At 44.1% G+C, this 18088-nt stretch overlaps 1 protein-coding gene across 1 annotated transcript in view; it reads left to right on the forward strand.

Moving 5' to 3' along the window:
• Positions 1-18088, forward strand: part of EED (embryonic ectoderm development) — a 967389-nt gene that overhangs the window by 370306 nt on the left and 578995 nt on the right. Inside the window, exon 7 of the mRNA XM_044072008.1 lies at positions 5450-5613. Within this exon, the coding sequence (XP_043927943.1) occupies positions 5450-5613 (164 nt within the window). The remainder of the gene's footprint in view (positions 1-5449; positions 5614-18088) is intronic.

The following is an 18088-nucleotide window of genomic DNA, read 5'->3' on the forward strand; positions in this document are numbered from 1 at the left end:
GGAATTAATTCCAGTGGTTCAAAGCAGAAAACTCATCATTTCAGATCATATGTTACAAACTGGATCCTCATGCCAATCTCCATTAGTATGTAAACCTGCATGAAAACCACCTTACTTCTTCAAAGACAAGACATCACTCAGAAGGATCCAGCAGTCTCCCGGGTAGTGTCCATCCTTCCAGTCTTTAATGCAGCTTACCAACAAACTGTACTCAATATGGGGAAATTACTGTTGTGCAATCTTATCGTAAAAGTAGATTTTAGGGGGTCTTCACTGTTGATGTAACATTTGAGATTTTCTACCACGGGAAGCCCACAGTCGACTTTAATACCCCCAAATTTTCCCCCTCCCTTAGGTCTGGTAGACTCGCACCTTTTCAAGTTCAAGAGATAAGTGGATAAAGGGTCATCAGATGGCACCATTTCTTCAGGTCTTTCTTGACCCTTCTTGACAATTGTCCCACTCTCCTTGCTCCTGGAAGGGAACAAAACATGCCCATACTCTATTTATCCTCAGTGAGAACTATAGGGAATCAGCTAGGAGTAGGAGAGGGAACATAAAAGGAAAGAAAAAAAAAGGAGAAGGAGGATATCCATCCTCACCCATGCAAGGCACAGAGGGGAAGGTGGGACAGAATAGTTATTACAACAGTGAAGATGCTCAAAACTTCTACATTTATGACAAATACACACAGCCATACTATGTTCATTTTATTTCACTATTGCAGCAATAAAACTTGAGAGGATACATAAACTACAGCAAAATGGAGGTTGGCAGACAATCATATAAAAGGGGAATAAGTCCTTGAAGGGGTACTGAGGCAAAGTCAGCTGTTACTCTAGAAGACTGACTGACTAGTGCTCAGACAAAGCAAGTACAGAGAACCAGGTTGTCTGTCTCTAGAATAGACTGGGTAGACACTGCCCTAAAAAGGCAGTAGTAGCTGCAATGGTTCTGGAGTGTGCCCGGATTTGCTCAGGCACCCTTTTGCCATGGGACTTTTAACAAAAGACGACGCAGTTAAATCTATTTAGAAAAGCACTTGCTGTCACCTTTCACTTGTTTGTTAGTTGGTTGCAAAGGCTACAAGTAACTGTCCAGATTTTCTGAAGCTCTTGGCCCTGTTCAGATAAAACCTGAGCTACCTGTGCATATCTAAGGAGCAAAGATCTTTCTCTTTTGTGTTCTGTGGATCAGGGAAGAAGACAGACAAATGTATAGCCTGGTTGAGAAACATCTGTGACTACTTTAAGCATATAGAAGAGGGTTCATTCTCAGACTCTATCCTTGTGAAACAAGAGATCCTAAAGTTCAGAAATCCTTCTGGCTGTAGTGATGTCCACTAATAGTGCAGTGTTCCAGTTGGAAACTGATGTCTGGGGAGGCTGCGGGCACAAAGGGGGGCAGGGTGAATTTCTTCATCACAAAGTTTAGGTCTCAGAATGGGGCAAGGGCCCTCACAGAGGTTCTTAAGTTGAATGACGTTGTCCAGAAATTGTTTCACTGTGAGGTGGAAACCCAGAAAAGGCTACAAAGGCAGGCAAGACATGGCTCAGCAGGGATTTTAATGGAAGATTAAGGAAGACACACAGAGAAAAGTTCTGCCAGGTAAGATAAAACAAGGGGGATATTTCTTGCAAATGTTGTTGCCCCCTAGACTGGAACCAATGAAGGAATCTATTTGGAGATGTAGGACTTCCTGGTGTTGGGTCTCCTGGTGTCAGAGTGAGTGAGATAAGTATGGAAGAGATGAGAAACAAATTTGCCACCATGAAAGTCTGAGTATTCTCAAGTTGGGGTATATGTTGGCACCTTTGCTCTGTTAGGAGAACCACCTGTGATGGGAGCAGCCACGGTTCTTGCTTGACCATGCCGAGAAGCATGGGGAAACCAGTGCTGCTTGGTCAACAAGGGTGCTACAAGGATCTTCCTTGGCACATCCTCCCAGACCTTCAGAAGTACTCTCAGGATGAGGAGTATGGGAGGTAAGGCATACAAATAAACAGGAAGAAGGCATTTGTTCCCCCGGTATTATGGTTTGGGGGGCCGAGAGCAAAACTTGTCGATCTGTTCATTTCTCTTTGCAGCAAAAAAGCTCTACATCTGGCACACCCTAATCATCTGTGAATTTTCTGTAGACAGAATTATTCAGCATCCATTCATGAGGGTCTGCTACTGACCTGCTTAAGTGGTCTGCTAGGTCACTGTCCATTTCAAGTATTGAGCCAACAGGTATAATACCATCTACTGTGTGGTTTCCAAGAGTTGCATGGCCATCCATCACAAGGGGTAGGACTACATGTCTCCCTCTATTAATATACCACATCACTGTCTGAGAAGGCTGCAGACAAAAAGTGAGGCAAGCCCAGTTCCCATTCATGTCTGAATGCCACAATGTGAACCTTCTTTTTTTTTTTTTTAAGATTTCCCTTATTTTTAAGATGTTTCTGTCCCACTCGCCTTGCATTCTCACATTGTGTGTGTGCACCCCCTAAGTTAGGTCAGAGGCATCCATGATGATCACTTCGTCGATTTAAATGTGGACTCCCTCATTCAGTATGCAGGCATCTTTCCACCACAACAGGTCTTTCTTAATGCAAGGAAGAAGTTTTATTTTAAAGATCAGAGGGGTTGTTGGTGCTGACACCAGACACTTTTGAGATGCCACTATTTTTCTCATGTGCAGTTTTGCTAAGGTTATCAGAATTCAAGAAACCATGTAATCCAGTGCTCTCAAGAGCTAAGACAGATTCCTCCTAGATTTACTTTTAGTAGTAGTGTGTTAGGGAGAGTTTCTTTTTCTGTGGGTGGAAGGCTATTTGTTTGTTGGAATCCAAGAAAGTCCATAGGAACACTAGAATGTTAATTACAAGAACTGCAGTACTTTCCTCTGACAGTCGCCTCTAAATCTGTGAGCCATGTCATGTCATGTTCATACAGGACTAGAGTTCTTCTACCCTGCTTGCTTGAAAGAAGCAGTTGTCCAATTAAGGGCAAATTTGAACGCCCTTAGCCCTGCAGAAGACAATAACTGGAGCGAGAATTTGTGAACAAGCTGGGAGCAGCAGACTAGCTAAAGGGCAATGTACATAACTGACCTGCCCTGAAACAAAGGTATCAAAGTTCTTTTGACTATGTGGATGTGGAAGCAAGCATCCCTTAAATCCAAGACTAGTACTACCAGAGAAAGGATCAGGGGAAACATTTTTAGAGTAAGCATTTTGAACTTGGGAACAGCCAGAAAATTTTTAACCTTGAAAATTCGATGATGGGTCTTGGGTTTCCTCATTTTCTTTGAGACCAGAAACCGCCTGGAATAAAGCCCTATTCCTAACTCATTTGAGAAGACTGGTTTTATACATCCTTGTGCTAGGACAACCTTGGTTTGAGAATTTGCCTCATATGTCCTTTGTGGCTGGGAAGAATGACAGAACCTTGGGAGAGAAGCAAACCAAATTCTGTAGTCATTTTGATGAAATCCAGGACCCACCTGCCCTGGGTGATGGTTTGCCACTGATATAGGGAGAATTGAGAGTCTGCCTAGCTTTGTGGAAAAGTTGGGTGGGGTTTTGACAGGTGGACAAATAGGTGTTTGAGTCATGGTTTCGCCCTGTTGGGTCTCTGGATTTGAGGCCAAGTAGCCCTGCTTCTGAAGTCTGCTCACTACCTTCTTTGCAGTCTATTCTCTCTAAACTTTCTGCTTTTGGTTTTGGATTGGGAGGCAGAAAAGTACCAAGACTTGGTAGGGTGATTTCTAGAGGTAGGGCTTGCAGAAAATCTGACAGTTTGCATAGTCTTGGTCTTCTCCTCCAGTCTTTTAAAAACAAATTTGATCCTAAGGTCTAAAAGGGAATTCCCTGACCAAGGTGACATCAAGGATTTCAGTTTTGACTTGCTTGGGATAAGACTGCTCTCCAAGCCAGACATGTCTTCTGCTTACTGACACACATGCAGCTGCCCTACATGATGCTTTAAGAGCATCAAAAGCCACAGTGTAAAAGAGCATTTAGCAACCTGGGTACAGCTGTAGGAAATTTTTAATTACTGTTTCGAGAGAGTAGTATCCTAGATTCCCTCCATTTTCTATTTCATATGATCCAGGTAGGACTCCTGGAATTTAACTATGTGAAACTAGTTTCAAAGCTCCCAAGGTCAGGACAGCAGAGATAGGATTTTTTTCCCTGAACAGTTCAAGGGGTTTACCTTCCTTGTCACTGGGCAAAAGAATTTTAGAGACGCTGCCATTGGCTCCCCTTGGACCCTGATAACTCCTCTAAGTCTGCAACTAGATTGTTAAAAATATGCTAGTGAGAATCCAGGACCCTGTAAAAAAAAATGGTCAGATTTTCTGGAGGCAGGGGACTGGGATGTATCCTGAATGACATCATCCACCGACATCTAGAGTGGAACAGCAGCCAGGGGTTCATGCTCAGAAGGCAAATAAACTCCATGACCCTTTTCTTTAACTGAAGATATTCCTGAGCTTCCAAACTGAAATAATCTCTCAACCTGGGTAGTTTCACCAAAGGAAAAAAAACCCTCAGGTGGTGAAGTACGGCAAGTGAGTCACTTAGCTCAGAGTTGCCATATGACAGAGTTAGAAAGTTAAACCACATATGCTAGCTCATTCTCATATGTACGTAATCTACCACTATCATTAGCTATTAAGAAAAATGTACAAATCCACAAATGTAAGTTTCCTGCTAGATTGTTGTAGAAATTGAAAAGGAAGCCCAAACTCTAGATGAAGAAATTAGTACGTTGGTTAAGGTGTTCATTCTTTGAAGAGCATGTGCATTTCTGTGTTTCTTTAAGGTGTTCCAATAGTTTATTTTAATGAACTCAGTGTATTCCATGATTTATCAGATTTCAGGTAGTTTCAGCTAACTTGAATGATTTTTTTCACCCTCAAGCTGAACGGCCAAATGGGGGGTCAGCACAGAGTGAGCATGTCACTGTTCTGTCATCTTAATAATACAAGTGCTATCTGCAGTTTACTTTCAAGGGAACAGCAGATACTTATTTAACATTTTATATGTGAGTGAGGAAAGCGGCAGGATGGATCAAGCAGTCACTGGTAACCAGTTAGCTTTTGGCAGAATGGTATACAAGGCTGCTGACTTATGACGAATGAGATGATGGGCAGGGCACATTCATCTTTTGATATATGCATGTGCTTTTCAACAGGCCTTCTGTCATCTATGGTAACATGGTTGGAGGTGGAGTAAGAGGCTTTAAGTCAAGCCAAAACTTGGTTGTTTGTGCTGCCTGAATGACAGTTTTTGGACTAGGATGACTACAAGGTTATCTAGCTGATTTATTGCTTTGTTGTTGGGTACTTTTATTAACCTGGGTTATTCTTTAATGTGCTCCAAAGAACACTGTTGCTGTTTTAGAGAACTAGTGTGAAAGGTTTGTTCTTATTTGGTATAGTGAATTCCTTCCATAGTGCTTTTTGTACCAATGATTAAGGTGGACCTCTTCTACGCAATATTATGTCATCTGCATATACTATGGATGTTCCAAGATGAGATGTTTGTAGTAATGTCACTGATAAATAGTGAAAATAAAACTGGAGCAGTTACTGATCCTTGGGAGACTCGTGCAGAAAAGGTAATTAAACTTGAATTTAGGATGTCCAAGTGCACTACGAAGGTTCTCTGAGAGGTACTTTCTAAATCAGGTAATAGTGTCAGTGTTAATCTCTGTGGACTACCTTTATTCAGTACATCAAGGTGGCTGACACTTTCAATAGCTTTGCACAGGTCGATGAATATTGTTCTCGTCAGCCAGCCTTTTTCCTTGCAACAGAATATTTTGTCTATCACTGTACAAATAGTTTCAAGGGTATTGTGTCTACTTATAAAGTCAGGTTGCAAGGGTGTTGTGTCTACTTCTAAAGCCACGCAGAGAACAGATCGAGTAAAATAAATATGGTCTGCTAAGCACCCAATAATGAATTAGTTTTTCAAATATCTTGGTGACAGGGCACAGAATGGAAAGTGAGCAAAAATCTTGAAGTGTGGAAGAAGCTATCTTGTCGAAGTGAAGGGGTGGGGAAATTATCTGTGATGATTGATAAATTAAATGTATGCGATAGAGATTTTGTTAGCTGTTTAGAAAACATTTATGTATTCTGATTAGGGCTGCACATTTTGTCCAGGTTTATAAGGATTTTCTTGATGGCCTTATGAAACACTTCCTTGAGGTAAAAAAGCAGGAATGTACAGAGGAGAGAAATCGGAGAACTTATTATGGCAGTAGCTCAGGGTAGGTGGATGCTGGTAGAAGGTGCCATTGTTTAAGTTGCAAAGGTTAGGGATAGTTGTGTTAGTGTTTTGGAGCTGAATAAAGTAAAATACATTTGGCGGTAAAAAAAAACAACTTTGTATAAAAGATGCAAATGACAGCTTTTAACATAAAATATAAAAGCAACTCAAGTTAAACACAGTATTTAATAATAATCATCACAACAGCAGCAGCAACAATAAAAACCTAAGTATGGACTCAGAATATTGAGAAGGCTTAAAATAATCTCCATTGTCACAAGGAGGAGAAAGTGCTTATCTTTAGCACCCTGTGTTCCATGCTGCACCAAACAAGAGGGACAACTTCATACTTCTAACATGGCAAAACAGTCTCATTCTGTATGCCCCTCTCTTAGGAGACTCAGACCAAAGACTTATCTTCAGGAGCAGCCAAAGAAGTGGATCAGGGAATCTGCTAGCATGTTCAAGTCTCCAGAACATGGAAAGCTGCAGTGTGGTGTTCCATTACACAGAATCATCAAATTCATATCAAGTCTTTGTATAACAGAGAAAAAAAAAAGAGAAATCACAGGGAGGGTGGCCTAATGGTTAAGGTGTTGCCTTACAAACACAAGGTGCAGGGTTTGAGTCTCACATGGGATAACTGGCTAGGCTTAAAATGGCTCACAAGGGTAGTTAGCTTAGTACTAATCTATGAACCTATGAACAACCAATATTTGTTTACAGACCACAACTTGACTGGTTCAAAATGAATCAGAAGTTGTTTCAGTCTCAGTACCCTATACCTAGGTCGCATGGCAAAAAGTACACGGATCACAGCATTAGCTGGTTTACGTGAAGACCACTTTTTCTGAGGACTTCATCCATAGTATAAGAAGAGTGAAGCTGGAGTAACCATTTAGCTAGTGAATCTCCACCATTAGAAGCAGAAGGGTTCTGTTACAAAAAAGGGAGGCCCAAAAAGAGGTCGGCTGGGACTGCACACCATTTCAGGACCAGAAAACAGTCGGACACTGAAGACAACCCACGAGTGTGGTAAAATTGTAAATCAGTCCAATGAATCACCTACATATTCAAGAACAGGAAAGGCACTTGTGTCCCATTAAGTCCATAACACGTAAGAAGACCAAGCCTCCGCTAAGTTCATAAGATTAAGGAAGTCAAATTCTTCTAGGAGTTTTTACCCAGGAAGCCCAAAACATGATGGCCTGTGACCTTCTCAACAGACAGGAGAAGAACACTGAATAGTACTCAGTCTGCCCAGTTGAAGGCAAGCTCCTAAGAAAGAGCGAGAGATGATTTATCCTCGTTTATGGAGCATCAAGCATCTACAGAAACAGAAGTGGCCAAGTTAAGATGCAACCAGGAAACCCCTCAATGGAGTGATCACTAGCCACTTCTGGGACAGGCGACACCAGCTGCCTCAATAGTTGGTACCCAAGTAACCAATATGGGAGAAGAGAACAGACCAAATGGCAGCACTCTCCAGTCAGATTAGCGCCAAATCATGTTGAAAAGAAACACTTATATGTAGACCTCAAGTGGTGGTGGTGTGCTAAGTCACAATCCAAGAGCCTGCGCATGCTGAAGCCACTGTGGTAGTCCAGAATTTGAGATAAGCATTGTCCTTCTGAAACAAAGACATAGGAACAGAACCTTTGGCCTTGTTCCAAGAGGGCTAGACTACTACCATGTCCTATCTGACGAGTTCAGTATGGGCCTGTCTCAAATTCTGCAAAGGCAGAAGGTCCCTAGATTGAGCCCCTTCGAACAGAAGGGCACAAGAGCTTTAAGATGTAGCCATCAAGTCCTAGAATCCTCTGTTTTTAACGGTGGCTCTTCAAAGCCATGACAAGCTTGAAGAAAATGTGCCCCATGGACAGTCCTGTACTATCATCAGAAATGCAGCTACTGGATTTGCAGAGGTTAGCTTACTGGGAGAATTGGTCACAAAGATGGAGAGGCAGTATTACACGAGTCTGGGCTTTTGTCTGCGAGGAAGCTTCTTTCTTAGAGAGTTACAATGTCTGGAAAAAGATGTAATGGCCAAAAGGGGATCACACATGTCCCATATATTAGTGTAGGCCTACTGCTCGTTCTGAAGTCTCCATCCTAAATTAGGGAGGGTGAAAAGAAGGTCTCTCTGGAGCACAACTTCCAGAAAGACCTACCCAATTTCCTCCTTGGGGAAGGCAGCTTGAACCATGCCATGATTCTGTGATCTATGCTGCACCAAAAGAGTCACAAAGGAGCCACTCTTATGATGCACAGAAAAGATCTTACTGCACTCAGTTGACTGATTAATTTCAGACTTCTTTTTAAACACCTTTATTAAATTATCAATTACAACTTGGGCAAACATACACTAATAAAAAAGAAAACAAAGCATATTAACATGTTTTTTCTTTTTCATATATTATCTCATTCCATCCAACAGAGCTCTGGAAGTTTGCACTGTTACTTTCAATGGGCAGAGCCTAAGCTTTTTGATTGAAATAGGAGGACATAATTTGATTCTAACAATGTTCATACCTTTGGAACCACAGGTGTTACTGGAAGAGTGTAAATGTCAAACTCTTCAGCACAAACTATTTTTAGAGTGGTAGTACTCTCTAGGTTCTAGATCTTAAACTGGAGTCAGAGTGTTAAATATAGTGTAAAACATTACCATAACAGCAGATGTCCTTCTCTTCACTGTTGCACTATTCTTCACTGAAGGGATCTCATGCCAAGAATAACATACCAAAACCTTTAGATCTTATAGGTGCTGTACGTCTCATGTATGCTCCCTGCGTTGGACGTAGGGCATAAAGATGACGTACGGACATAATTACCCAGAACTTGAATTTCCCCAGGAGGAAAAGAACACCCCCAAGGACAAAGGAAAACATGTGCATGCGGAAGTAAAAAGTTCAGAAAAAAGCAGCAAGTGCACCTTGACCAGGAAGGCAACAAAACACAGGGGGGTAAGAGCTACAAAAGAGAAAAGGAGGGAGAGACGGAATACTGCTCAATGAAGAGAAGGACATCTACTACTGTTATGATAAGATCTGAGACAACTGTATTATGTCCTTTAATATCTCTGTTGCAGTACTCTTCACTGAAAGGAGCGTACAAAAACTAAGGCGGATGGGAGGAGGAAGGCTCAAAAGAGCCCTCGATAAACCAATACACATTATCCCTGGCAAAACCTACAGGATATAAAGGGCAACTTTAAAAACGGCTTGACTTTAAACCTTCAGGTCAAAGGAGGACTTAAAGGCAAACAAGCAGAGATCGTGGACAGGTGAGCTGTAACTGAAAAATATACCAAGTCAGCATGGAGCAGATCACACAAATGAGAGAGAACAAAGGGGACTCCCACTGAAAATGTATTCTGATGGCGATAGAGGAGACAAACAAAAAAATCTTTTCCTTTTAGACATACATGATTTTCTGGCCTGCAGAACCTGAAGAACATCCTCAGAAAAGAGGTGCCTGATGGAAATCAAAACCCTATCATCCACAGTCATTTGAAGAGTGGACAGGTGACGATGGATAAAGATCCCTTGTTTTGTGACAGAATCTCCACACGGTGAGGTAATTTGTGGTGACTGCTCCTGGCCTGATGAAAAAGGGGAAACAGTGCTCTGGGCCAAAAAGGAATCACAAGATTTTGGGAGTCCTGCTTGATCTTGAGCAAAACTCTTGGTAGCAGAGAAGAGGAGGAAAGGCATACAAAAACATTCTCTTCCAAGGTAAAGCTAGGGTATCCACTTTCCAAGCCAGAGGACTTGGTACTCTCAAACAGAAAAAGCGAACTTGTCTTTTCAAAGGACATTCACAAGATCTACCAGAGGAATACCACACAGATGGACTATGTAAAGAAACATCTCTGAGAACCATCCATTAGTGAGCCTGTGATCTGAACCCGCTCAGAGTCTGCCACTAGGTCGTGTTATGAAAGAGTGTGTACAACCTGAAGAGTCACCTGATAAAAGACAGCCAGATCTCAGGCCTGAAGACCTAGTCTGCACAGAAGATAAGACCTCATGCTTCCCCCCTTGCTTCTTCATACATCACATCACAGTGGCAGTGTTCTTGACTTTCAGCCAGAAACAGAGTCTCATCTCTTATGATAATATGGTCTGACATTTGGCCAGAAGGCCAGAGACCCTGAACCTTCAGAGTGCCACAAGAAGCACCCCATCCCAGGACTGAGGCATCTGTGAAGAGTTCTTGGGAAGGAAAAAGAGTCTAAAAGGGCAGTCTTGGATTGGGAGAAATTTGCTGCATCTACCACCGGAGCTTGAGTTTGAGACAAGAGAGCAAAACAGTGAAATCCAGGGGGTGGAATGTTGAAGCCACACCAACTTGAGATACCACTGTAAGCTTCCTCATATGAAGTCTGGCAAGAGGAACCATGGAGATGGTGGAAGCCATAAAGCCCAGAACTCAGAAATCCCTTGGCCGTGATGGAGGACAGAAGAAAAAAAATTGGTAGAAGGTTGTTAAAAACAGAACCTTGGCAACAAGGAGAGAAGCCAACATGAGAACGGTCTGAATCCTGCAACCAAGAAAAATATGATCTTGAGGGCGTGACAACTAACAGTGAACCCAAGCCTTTGCAAAAGAAGAGTGGTGAAATGGAGATCTCGTAGGAGACTGCTGGGAAAAATCTGAATAAGCAAGTAGTCCAGATAAGGGAATATTACCCCTTGGGGCAATAGAACATCTGAAGGCAAAACACAGAACTGAAAATGAGAGAAACAAACAAATGTAAAAATTTCTTGAACAAAGGGTGAATGAGGATACGAAGATAGGCATCATGAGATTAACAGAGATCATGAAGACCTGAGGAAGGAGGGCAGGAAAAGTCTGAAGAGACAGCATCCCCACAGAAGGGACCTTACAGAAGGGACCTTGATGAAAAGTGTTAACAGAAGGGTCCAGGATTAGTCTGAAAGTCCCATCCTTCCAGGTGAACCAAAAATATACTGGAGTAAGATCCCCTCCCACTTGGGTGGGTGGAACAGACTGAATGGTGCCTTGATCCAAAAGGGACTGCAAAAACTCTGAGATGAAGTTGGTCTGGATTAGTCTGCAGAATGACTGAAAGAGAGGGGGAATGGACTTCCACAACATGAAATACCCCTGACGAATAATGGCCAGACTCAAGAATCTGAGGTGATCGGTTGCCAACTTGGAAGGGACAGAGAAAGGCAGTAGGAGGACAAGACCTGGTTGAGAAGAGGTAGGAGAATGTCAGATAGCGACAGGTTTACCCTGAAAAGGTTTCTGAGACATAGGAGTCTTAGACATGGCATGAGGAACACCTCTAGACCCCTTCCTACCTTTGGAAAGCTGATGAGGCTGTCCAAGGATAAAGGCAGACTTAGAAGGATAATTCCTCTGAAATTTAGGAATAGGGGAGACAAAAATAGTTCTTGCACGGCCTTACCCTTATCCAGTCAGTCGTAACTGCCCAAAAAAGATTTTGCGTTTCCAGAGAAGCATCAAAAAGTATGTCTTTAATATCAGGCAAAGCCAAGAATAACTCCTAATAACAGAGCCAAAGGCAGCAGCCCTGGAATAGTTAACAGTGGCATCACAGCTGCATTTGATGGCGTGACGAACAACCTGGGAATTGGGACCTAGCAGGAAAAAAAAGCTGGTGTTCCCCTCAGAAATCAGCAAGATTAGACGCAACCTTAGCTGCCCGAGAAACGAGAGCTAAAACATACTTTCTCATAGGGATTTGATAATTAATAGCCTAGAAAGACAAGGTGGCAGCAGTGTACACCTTCTTATCTAATCTCTTCATAGCTGTACTATCCTCATCTGAAGCAAGGAGCTTCCAGGAGGGTAAAGGTTTAGAGGGTTTATCTGTAGATAGTGAAACCAAAGAAAGATCAGCAGGAGGACACGAACAAAAACTTGCATTCCTTAAGCACCCTGTCGAACCTATCCGCTTTCTTTGGGGCAGGGTTCTGAGAGAGTCTGGCTAAAGAGGCAGCAGAAAAGGTGTCAGAGACCTGCCAAAACATGAGGAATGGCAGATGGCTAGCATCACTTCAGTCACAAAAGCTCATATCTTTTTTGGTTGTTAGAAAACAGCCCCAAATAAAATATTATGAGCATTACATTACCTCCAAAGAAGAATTCTTCAAAAGGAGAATCTGGGCTCAAAAAATAGTCTTCCTCTGAACCATAATCTAAAGGAGAAAAAATCTGAGAGGAGTAAGCTACGGATTCTTCTTCAGAATCAAAGTAGTCATCAGAAGAATCCAGTTCCCTTGCCCTCTTAACAGGAGTGGAAGACCAAAGAGGAGGGACTGATGCATCCTGGGTAGGCTTCAAGGCCAAAGTATTCAACAGGCCGTGGGTAAAATCTTGCCATTTATGCTGAGGATTTTTAATAAAAAGAAGTTGTGTACTCATCATAACATTCCATGTTTGTAGTCCATCTTGCCCTTCATTCTTACACATGGGTTAAGAGCCAATCCTCAGCTCCGACTCGGCCTTTTTACAAGCTCAAAGTCTTCTAGTTGGCTCGTGGCTAGGTAGGTATCCCACGGTGCACCAGTACAATCCGCAGATCTTGTTTTCTGCTAAGAGAAATAACAAACCATATAGAAAGAACCCAATAATAAAAGGTCTCCAGTGAATAATAACAATATTTTTTTGTCTCCAGATACTTCCAGGATGGGGGTAGGAGGGTGGGTTTGTTAAGAATGAAGGGCGAGATGGACTACAAACATGGAACATTATGGTGAGTACATAACTTCTTTATGTTCTGTAGTCCTATCTCGCCTTCATTATTACATGTGGGACAGCGTCCCTAGCACCTTATTCTTGGGTGCTCAAGGAAAAATACTCCCGAGTACCATGGAATCAAAGGATGCTCTACCCCTGGAGGTCAAATCCAATTTGTAATGAGTAATAAACATGTTAGGGGTAGCCCAAGTTGCTGCTGCACAGATATGATCAAGTGGGACCCTGGCTTGAAAGGCTGCAGAGGTAGACCGACCTTGTAGAATGGGCCTCAATTTTGAAAGTTAAAGGCTTGCCAACAGAAGTCTAAATGTAAACTATACAGCTAGAGATCCAATTTGAGAGGGTCACTTTGGAAACAGTTAGACCTAATCTGGAGTCGGAGAAGGAAATAATTGGTCCGACTTCCTGAATTCCTTAGTCCGGTGCAAATAAAAAAGTAATTGTCTATGAAGGAAAATCAACAACCGGCACCGGAGAGGTCTCCAAGAGCGAAGGACGTGTTAACGCTGTGTCGTCGGCCTGGAGCGGTTGAATTACCGCTTCCGAAGGGACCGAAGCACTAGTGGAGGATTTAGGAGTTGCATCGGTGGTGGACGTGGGCCAAGGACGTCGGTCCCGGTACTTTCGTTTTTTGGTAGACTGAGTTGTCGGTTGATCTGACGGCATAATATACGCGAAAGATTCACCGAAAAAGTCTTCGGCAAATTCTGCCCGGCGCCTGAGAGTGCGCTTATTAAAGCAAGCACAGGCAGCACAGGCCGAGACGTCGTGGTCTGGGCCCAGGCAAGGAAGGCAGTAAGAATGAAAGTCTTTATGAGGTATTTGTTTACCACAAGACAAACAATTAACTTTCTCAATTTGTTCCAACATTGGCTGAGGCAAGAAAAAATGTTCCCCAATGGGGTACTTAGCTTTTAGATGACTTCGGTACTGAAAACACAGGAGCTGACCGACCGGCACTTGCGAACTGCTTCTGCTTCGGGCACCGTGCGGCAAGAAAGACTGGAGAAGATGGCATCGGCCGATGCCTTTATACTCCAGCCGCTCTGACGTCGGAGAGGAGGCAACACCAGCCGACGCCGGACCCAGACTTTGGAATCCAGCCGACCGAGAGCTGCCTGAGGCAGGACAACCCATATGTTATGACTGCAGTTGCATTCTTGAAGGACATCCTGTATTCTGCTGCATTGGAATGATTAGGTAAGAACACGGGAAGTTCTATGGATTGGTTCAAAGTGTTATGGGAACAGATCTTGGGGACAAAGGATGGATTAGTACGAAGAGATGCTCTGTCTTTGTGAAATAACAGATAAGGGGGTTTTGACACCGTGCTTGTAACTCTGACACTAGTCTAGCAGATGTGATTGCCACCAGAAACAAAGTTTTCCAAGACAGAAATTTCAAAGGCGATGAATGAGAAGGCTCAAAGGGTGGAGATGTTAATTTGGATAGCACAATAAAGTCTCATGAAGCAACCGGTTCCTGAAAGCAGGGTCTTAAAAGTGGCACCTTTAAGGAAAGCTTTGCATAACCTATGTGACATCAGATTAGAATTTTATAGACCTAGATGAAAATTAGAAATCGCTGCCAACTGAACCCTAACTGTGGCAGCCGCAGACCCCTGGTGGAAAAGTTTAGACAAAAATTCAAAAACCACTGGAATAGAAGCGGTATAAGGATCAACATTCTTTTCCTCAACCCAGATAGAGAACCTCCTTACTGGAATATAATTTCTTAGTGGATAGTGGAGGGTTTATGAGAAGACGCAAGGATATGACTCACGGAGGGTCAGATGTTGTGAAGCCTGACTAGGGATGGAACTGGAGCAGCCAAGCTGTCGAATTGAGGGTGTGTAGGGTGGGGTGAAGCAAACCTGACATGTGCATCAAGAGATCTGGCACTGGGTCCAGAATCCATGGATAGTCTAGAAGGTGAGGCCTGAGAAAGGGGAACCAAACCTGTCGAGGCCAGTAAGGAGTAATGAGGATCAGTTTGCTTCCCAGCTGTTTTGCTTTTGGAATCACCTTGGATGAGAGGAAAGGGAAGGAAAACAAAGGAGACGCAGAGGCCAATTGTGAACAAGTGTGTCTCTTGGTGACTCCCCAGAGGGAGGATGAGGGAGAAATAGCTGCTACATTTGGCATTGACTGGGCTGGCAAAGAGATTGCAGCAAGGCTGTCATTTGCGGAAAATCTGCTCCGCTACTTCTGCTTCAGAGACCACTCATGAGGCATCAAAATTGCCCGGCTGAGATTTTCGGCTATCATGTTGGTTGTCCCTGCGATGTGTCGCCACCAGAAAGCATTGGGAAGATAAAGCCCATTTCCAAACTTGAATGGCCTCCCGACAGAGTTGGTATGATCTGGTTCCGCCTTGTTTGTGATGTACCATACTACAGACATTTCATTGTATTGCAATCGTCCCAAGAGGAAGAAGGTTGTGAAGTGCTTGCAATGCCAAGAGCACCACCCTCACCTCTAGAACACTGATATGTAGGTGAGCCTCGTGATCTTGCCATGTGCCTTGGACAGTCCTGCCTAGATAATGCCCCCCCCATCTGTGAGGCATCCGTGGTCACAGTGGCAATGGGTTGGAGAGGGACAAATGGAGTACCCACGGTTAACTGATTGGGTTGAATCCACCAAATGAGGTCCTTCTAGCAAGAGTCTGTTAACAGAATGTGATGAGTTAAGGGCAGTTTTTGGAAGGACCACTGGGACAACAGGAGCCACTGAAGAATCCGCATGTGTAGTCTGGCTAGAGGCACTAGTAGTAGTATGGTAGAAGCCATAGTCCCTTGACGCTTCAGAACAGTCTTGGCCTTGACTTTTTGGAGGGGGAGAAGACGGTGAATTTGAAGACCCAGATTCTGTGCCCTTTCTACTGGAAGATGAGCCAACATGGCTACTGTGTCTATTTCTGCACCTATAAAAAAATCACAAATTGAGGGGGCAATAAGGCAGATTTTTCCCAACTGACAGTAATCCCCAACTGGGCACAGAGTTGAATAGCAGCGTCCCTGGTCTGAAGTAGTAGATGCCTGGTGGGGGCAGTCAGGAGCCAATCATCCAGATACGGAAACACCTGGAATCCTCGACGTCTCAGGTGAGCTGTCACTACTGCCATACACTTGAACACTCTGTGGGCTGTGGAGAGACCAAAGGGCAGAGCATGAAACTGGTAGAGACTGGCTCCTAGCCGGAAGCGTAGATAACTCCTCGATGTCCTGTCCATTTTTATGTGGTAATAAGCGTCTTGGAGGTCTATTGAGCACATCCAAGTGTCTTTCTCTAGTAACGGGAGTATAGATTGCAGTGTCACCATCCGGAACTTGTCCTTTATGGATTCGTTTAATTTGCTGAGGTCCAATATGGGCCTCCAGTCCCCTGCATGTTTTGGCACTAAAAAAAATCTGGAGTAAGTTCCAAATCCTATTTGGTCTGCAGGGACGGTTTGGATGACTCTTTTCGACAGCGACTTGTTGACCTCCACAGTTGCTTGATCCCTGTGATTGGGTGGAACATCCGGGATCCTCTTGGGGACATGAGGTGGCAGAGAAAAGGGTATGGAATAACCTCTGGTGATCATTCTTTGTACCCATCTTTCTTGAGTGATACATAGCCAGGCTTCCAGATACAAAGAAATGCAACCCCCGACCGGCTCCAGAGAAGCACAGTCGGGGAGCCCCACATCAGGAGCTCTGGTTGGGTCGGCTCCAAAATGAATCCCGGTCTCCCTGGTTTTGCGATCCGCCCCTTCCTCTACAGCGACATCTACCATTTCCTCCTCCTCCTCTGCCTCTGAAGGAGTCGTCGCCCTGTGCATCCTGGAAAAACCTCTGGGACTTCTTAAACCACATTTTACCACCTCTCTGACCTTGGGATACGGTCTAGAGGGGACGGTAAAACGTACTCCCACAGCAGAGAGTGTTTCCCCTTCTTGCTCGCACCGGGTAAGTGTGTCCTTTACCTTAGATCCATACAATGAAGAACCGTCAAAGGGGGCATTGGTAAAGGTAGACTTGAACAGTTCCACAAAATTACACAAGCGCATCCAGGAATGCCTCCTTAGGGAAATTCCTGAACCCTCTGCTCGCTCCATCTGCTGCACAGGAGATGAGCATCATGGATGAGTTGATAATAGAATTCAAGGTAGACAACTGGGCAGACACCTTCTGAGGGACTCCTTCAGTGGATGTACCTTGTAGAGTCTCTCCTAACTCCTTAAAGAGATCTCTCTGAAGCCTCATAATGTGTGTAAGGTAGTTCAGCGATCAGAGTAAATGCCGCAGACGAAAAGATACGCTTCCCATATCTGTCCATCGTTGAGATTCTTTATTCGGCGGATGGACAGAAGTAGACTCCGCTAGCTTCTTTAGTGGCAGCCGCCGCCACCACCATAGCATCTACGGGAAAACCCTTAGACAAAAATTCCTTCTCCTTGGGAGCTGACAGAAATTTATATGGTCTCCTGGGGACTGGCTCCATGGCATCAGGCGTATCTTACACCTTCCAACTAACGAGCTCTAACAGTTCGAAGGGTGGAGACACCCAAGAGGCGGAAAGTTGAGACCTGAAAGCCTTCAGGTACACCGAATCCTCATCAGAAGGGGTGACAGCGGGCCAGCCGCACCTCTGCTTAAGGATCTTCAAGATGTCTACAAAGGAGACATCATCAAAGGATGACTTGGGGGACCCTTCTGACTCCTCGTGGTCTGTGTCAGAGGTAAGAGACTCGTCCAGGGAGTCTACATGCTTCCTCTTGCATGTCGTCTTCCGTGGGGGCCCCTCGGAAGGATATTCCGGGGAGGTCTCGGAAAAATGAGGGCCACCAGCCGGTGGCGCCTGAGGCTATGGGTCTCTGCTATCCAGAGAAGGACGAGATGCTATAACAGAAGTAGGTGCCCTAGGGGAACAGTGTCTGTACCCCTGGTAGGAGCTGATGATCGGGACAGCACACATCTCGAATGCCGACCTCTATGGCTCCGAAGACCTCCCCGGCTCAAAGGAGACAGAGGATGCCATCGGCACTGAGATAGAGGTAGGGTCTGAGCTCACCCTAGC

The sequence above is a fragment of the Protopterus annectens genome, chromosome 5.part0 (genome assembly GCF_019279795.1).
Source record: "Protopterus annectens isolate FY-2018-M chromosome 5.part0, PAN1.0, whole genome shotgun sequence".
Lineage (NCBI taxonomy): Eukaryota > Metazoa > Chordata > Ceratodontiformes > Protopteridae > Protopterus > Protopterus annectens.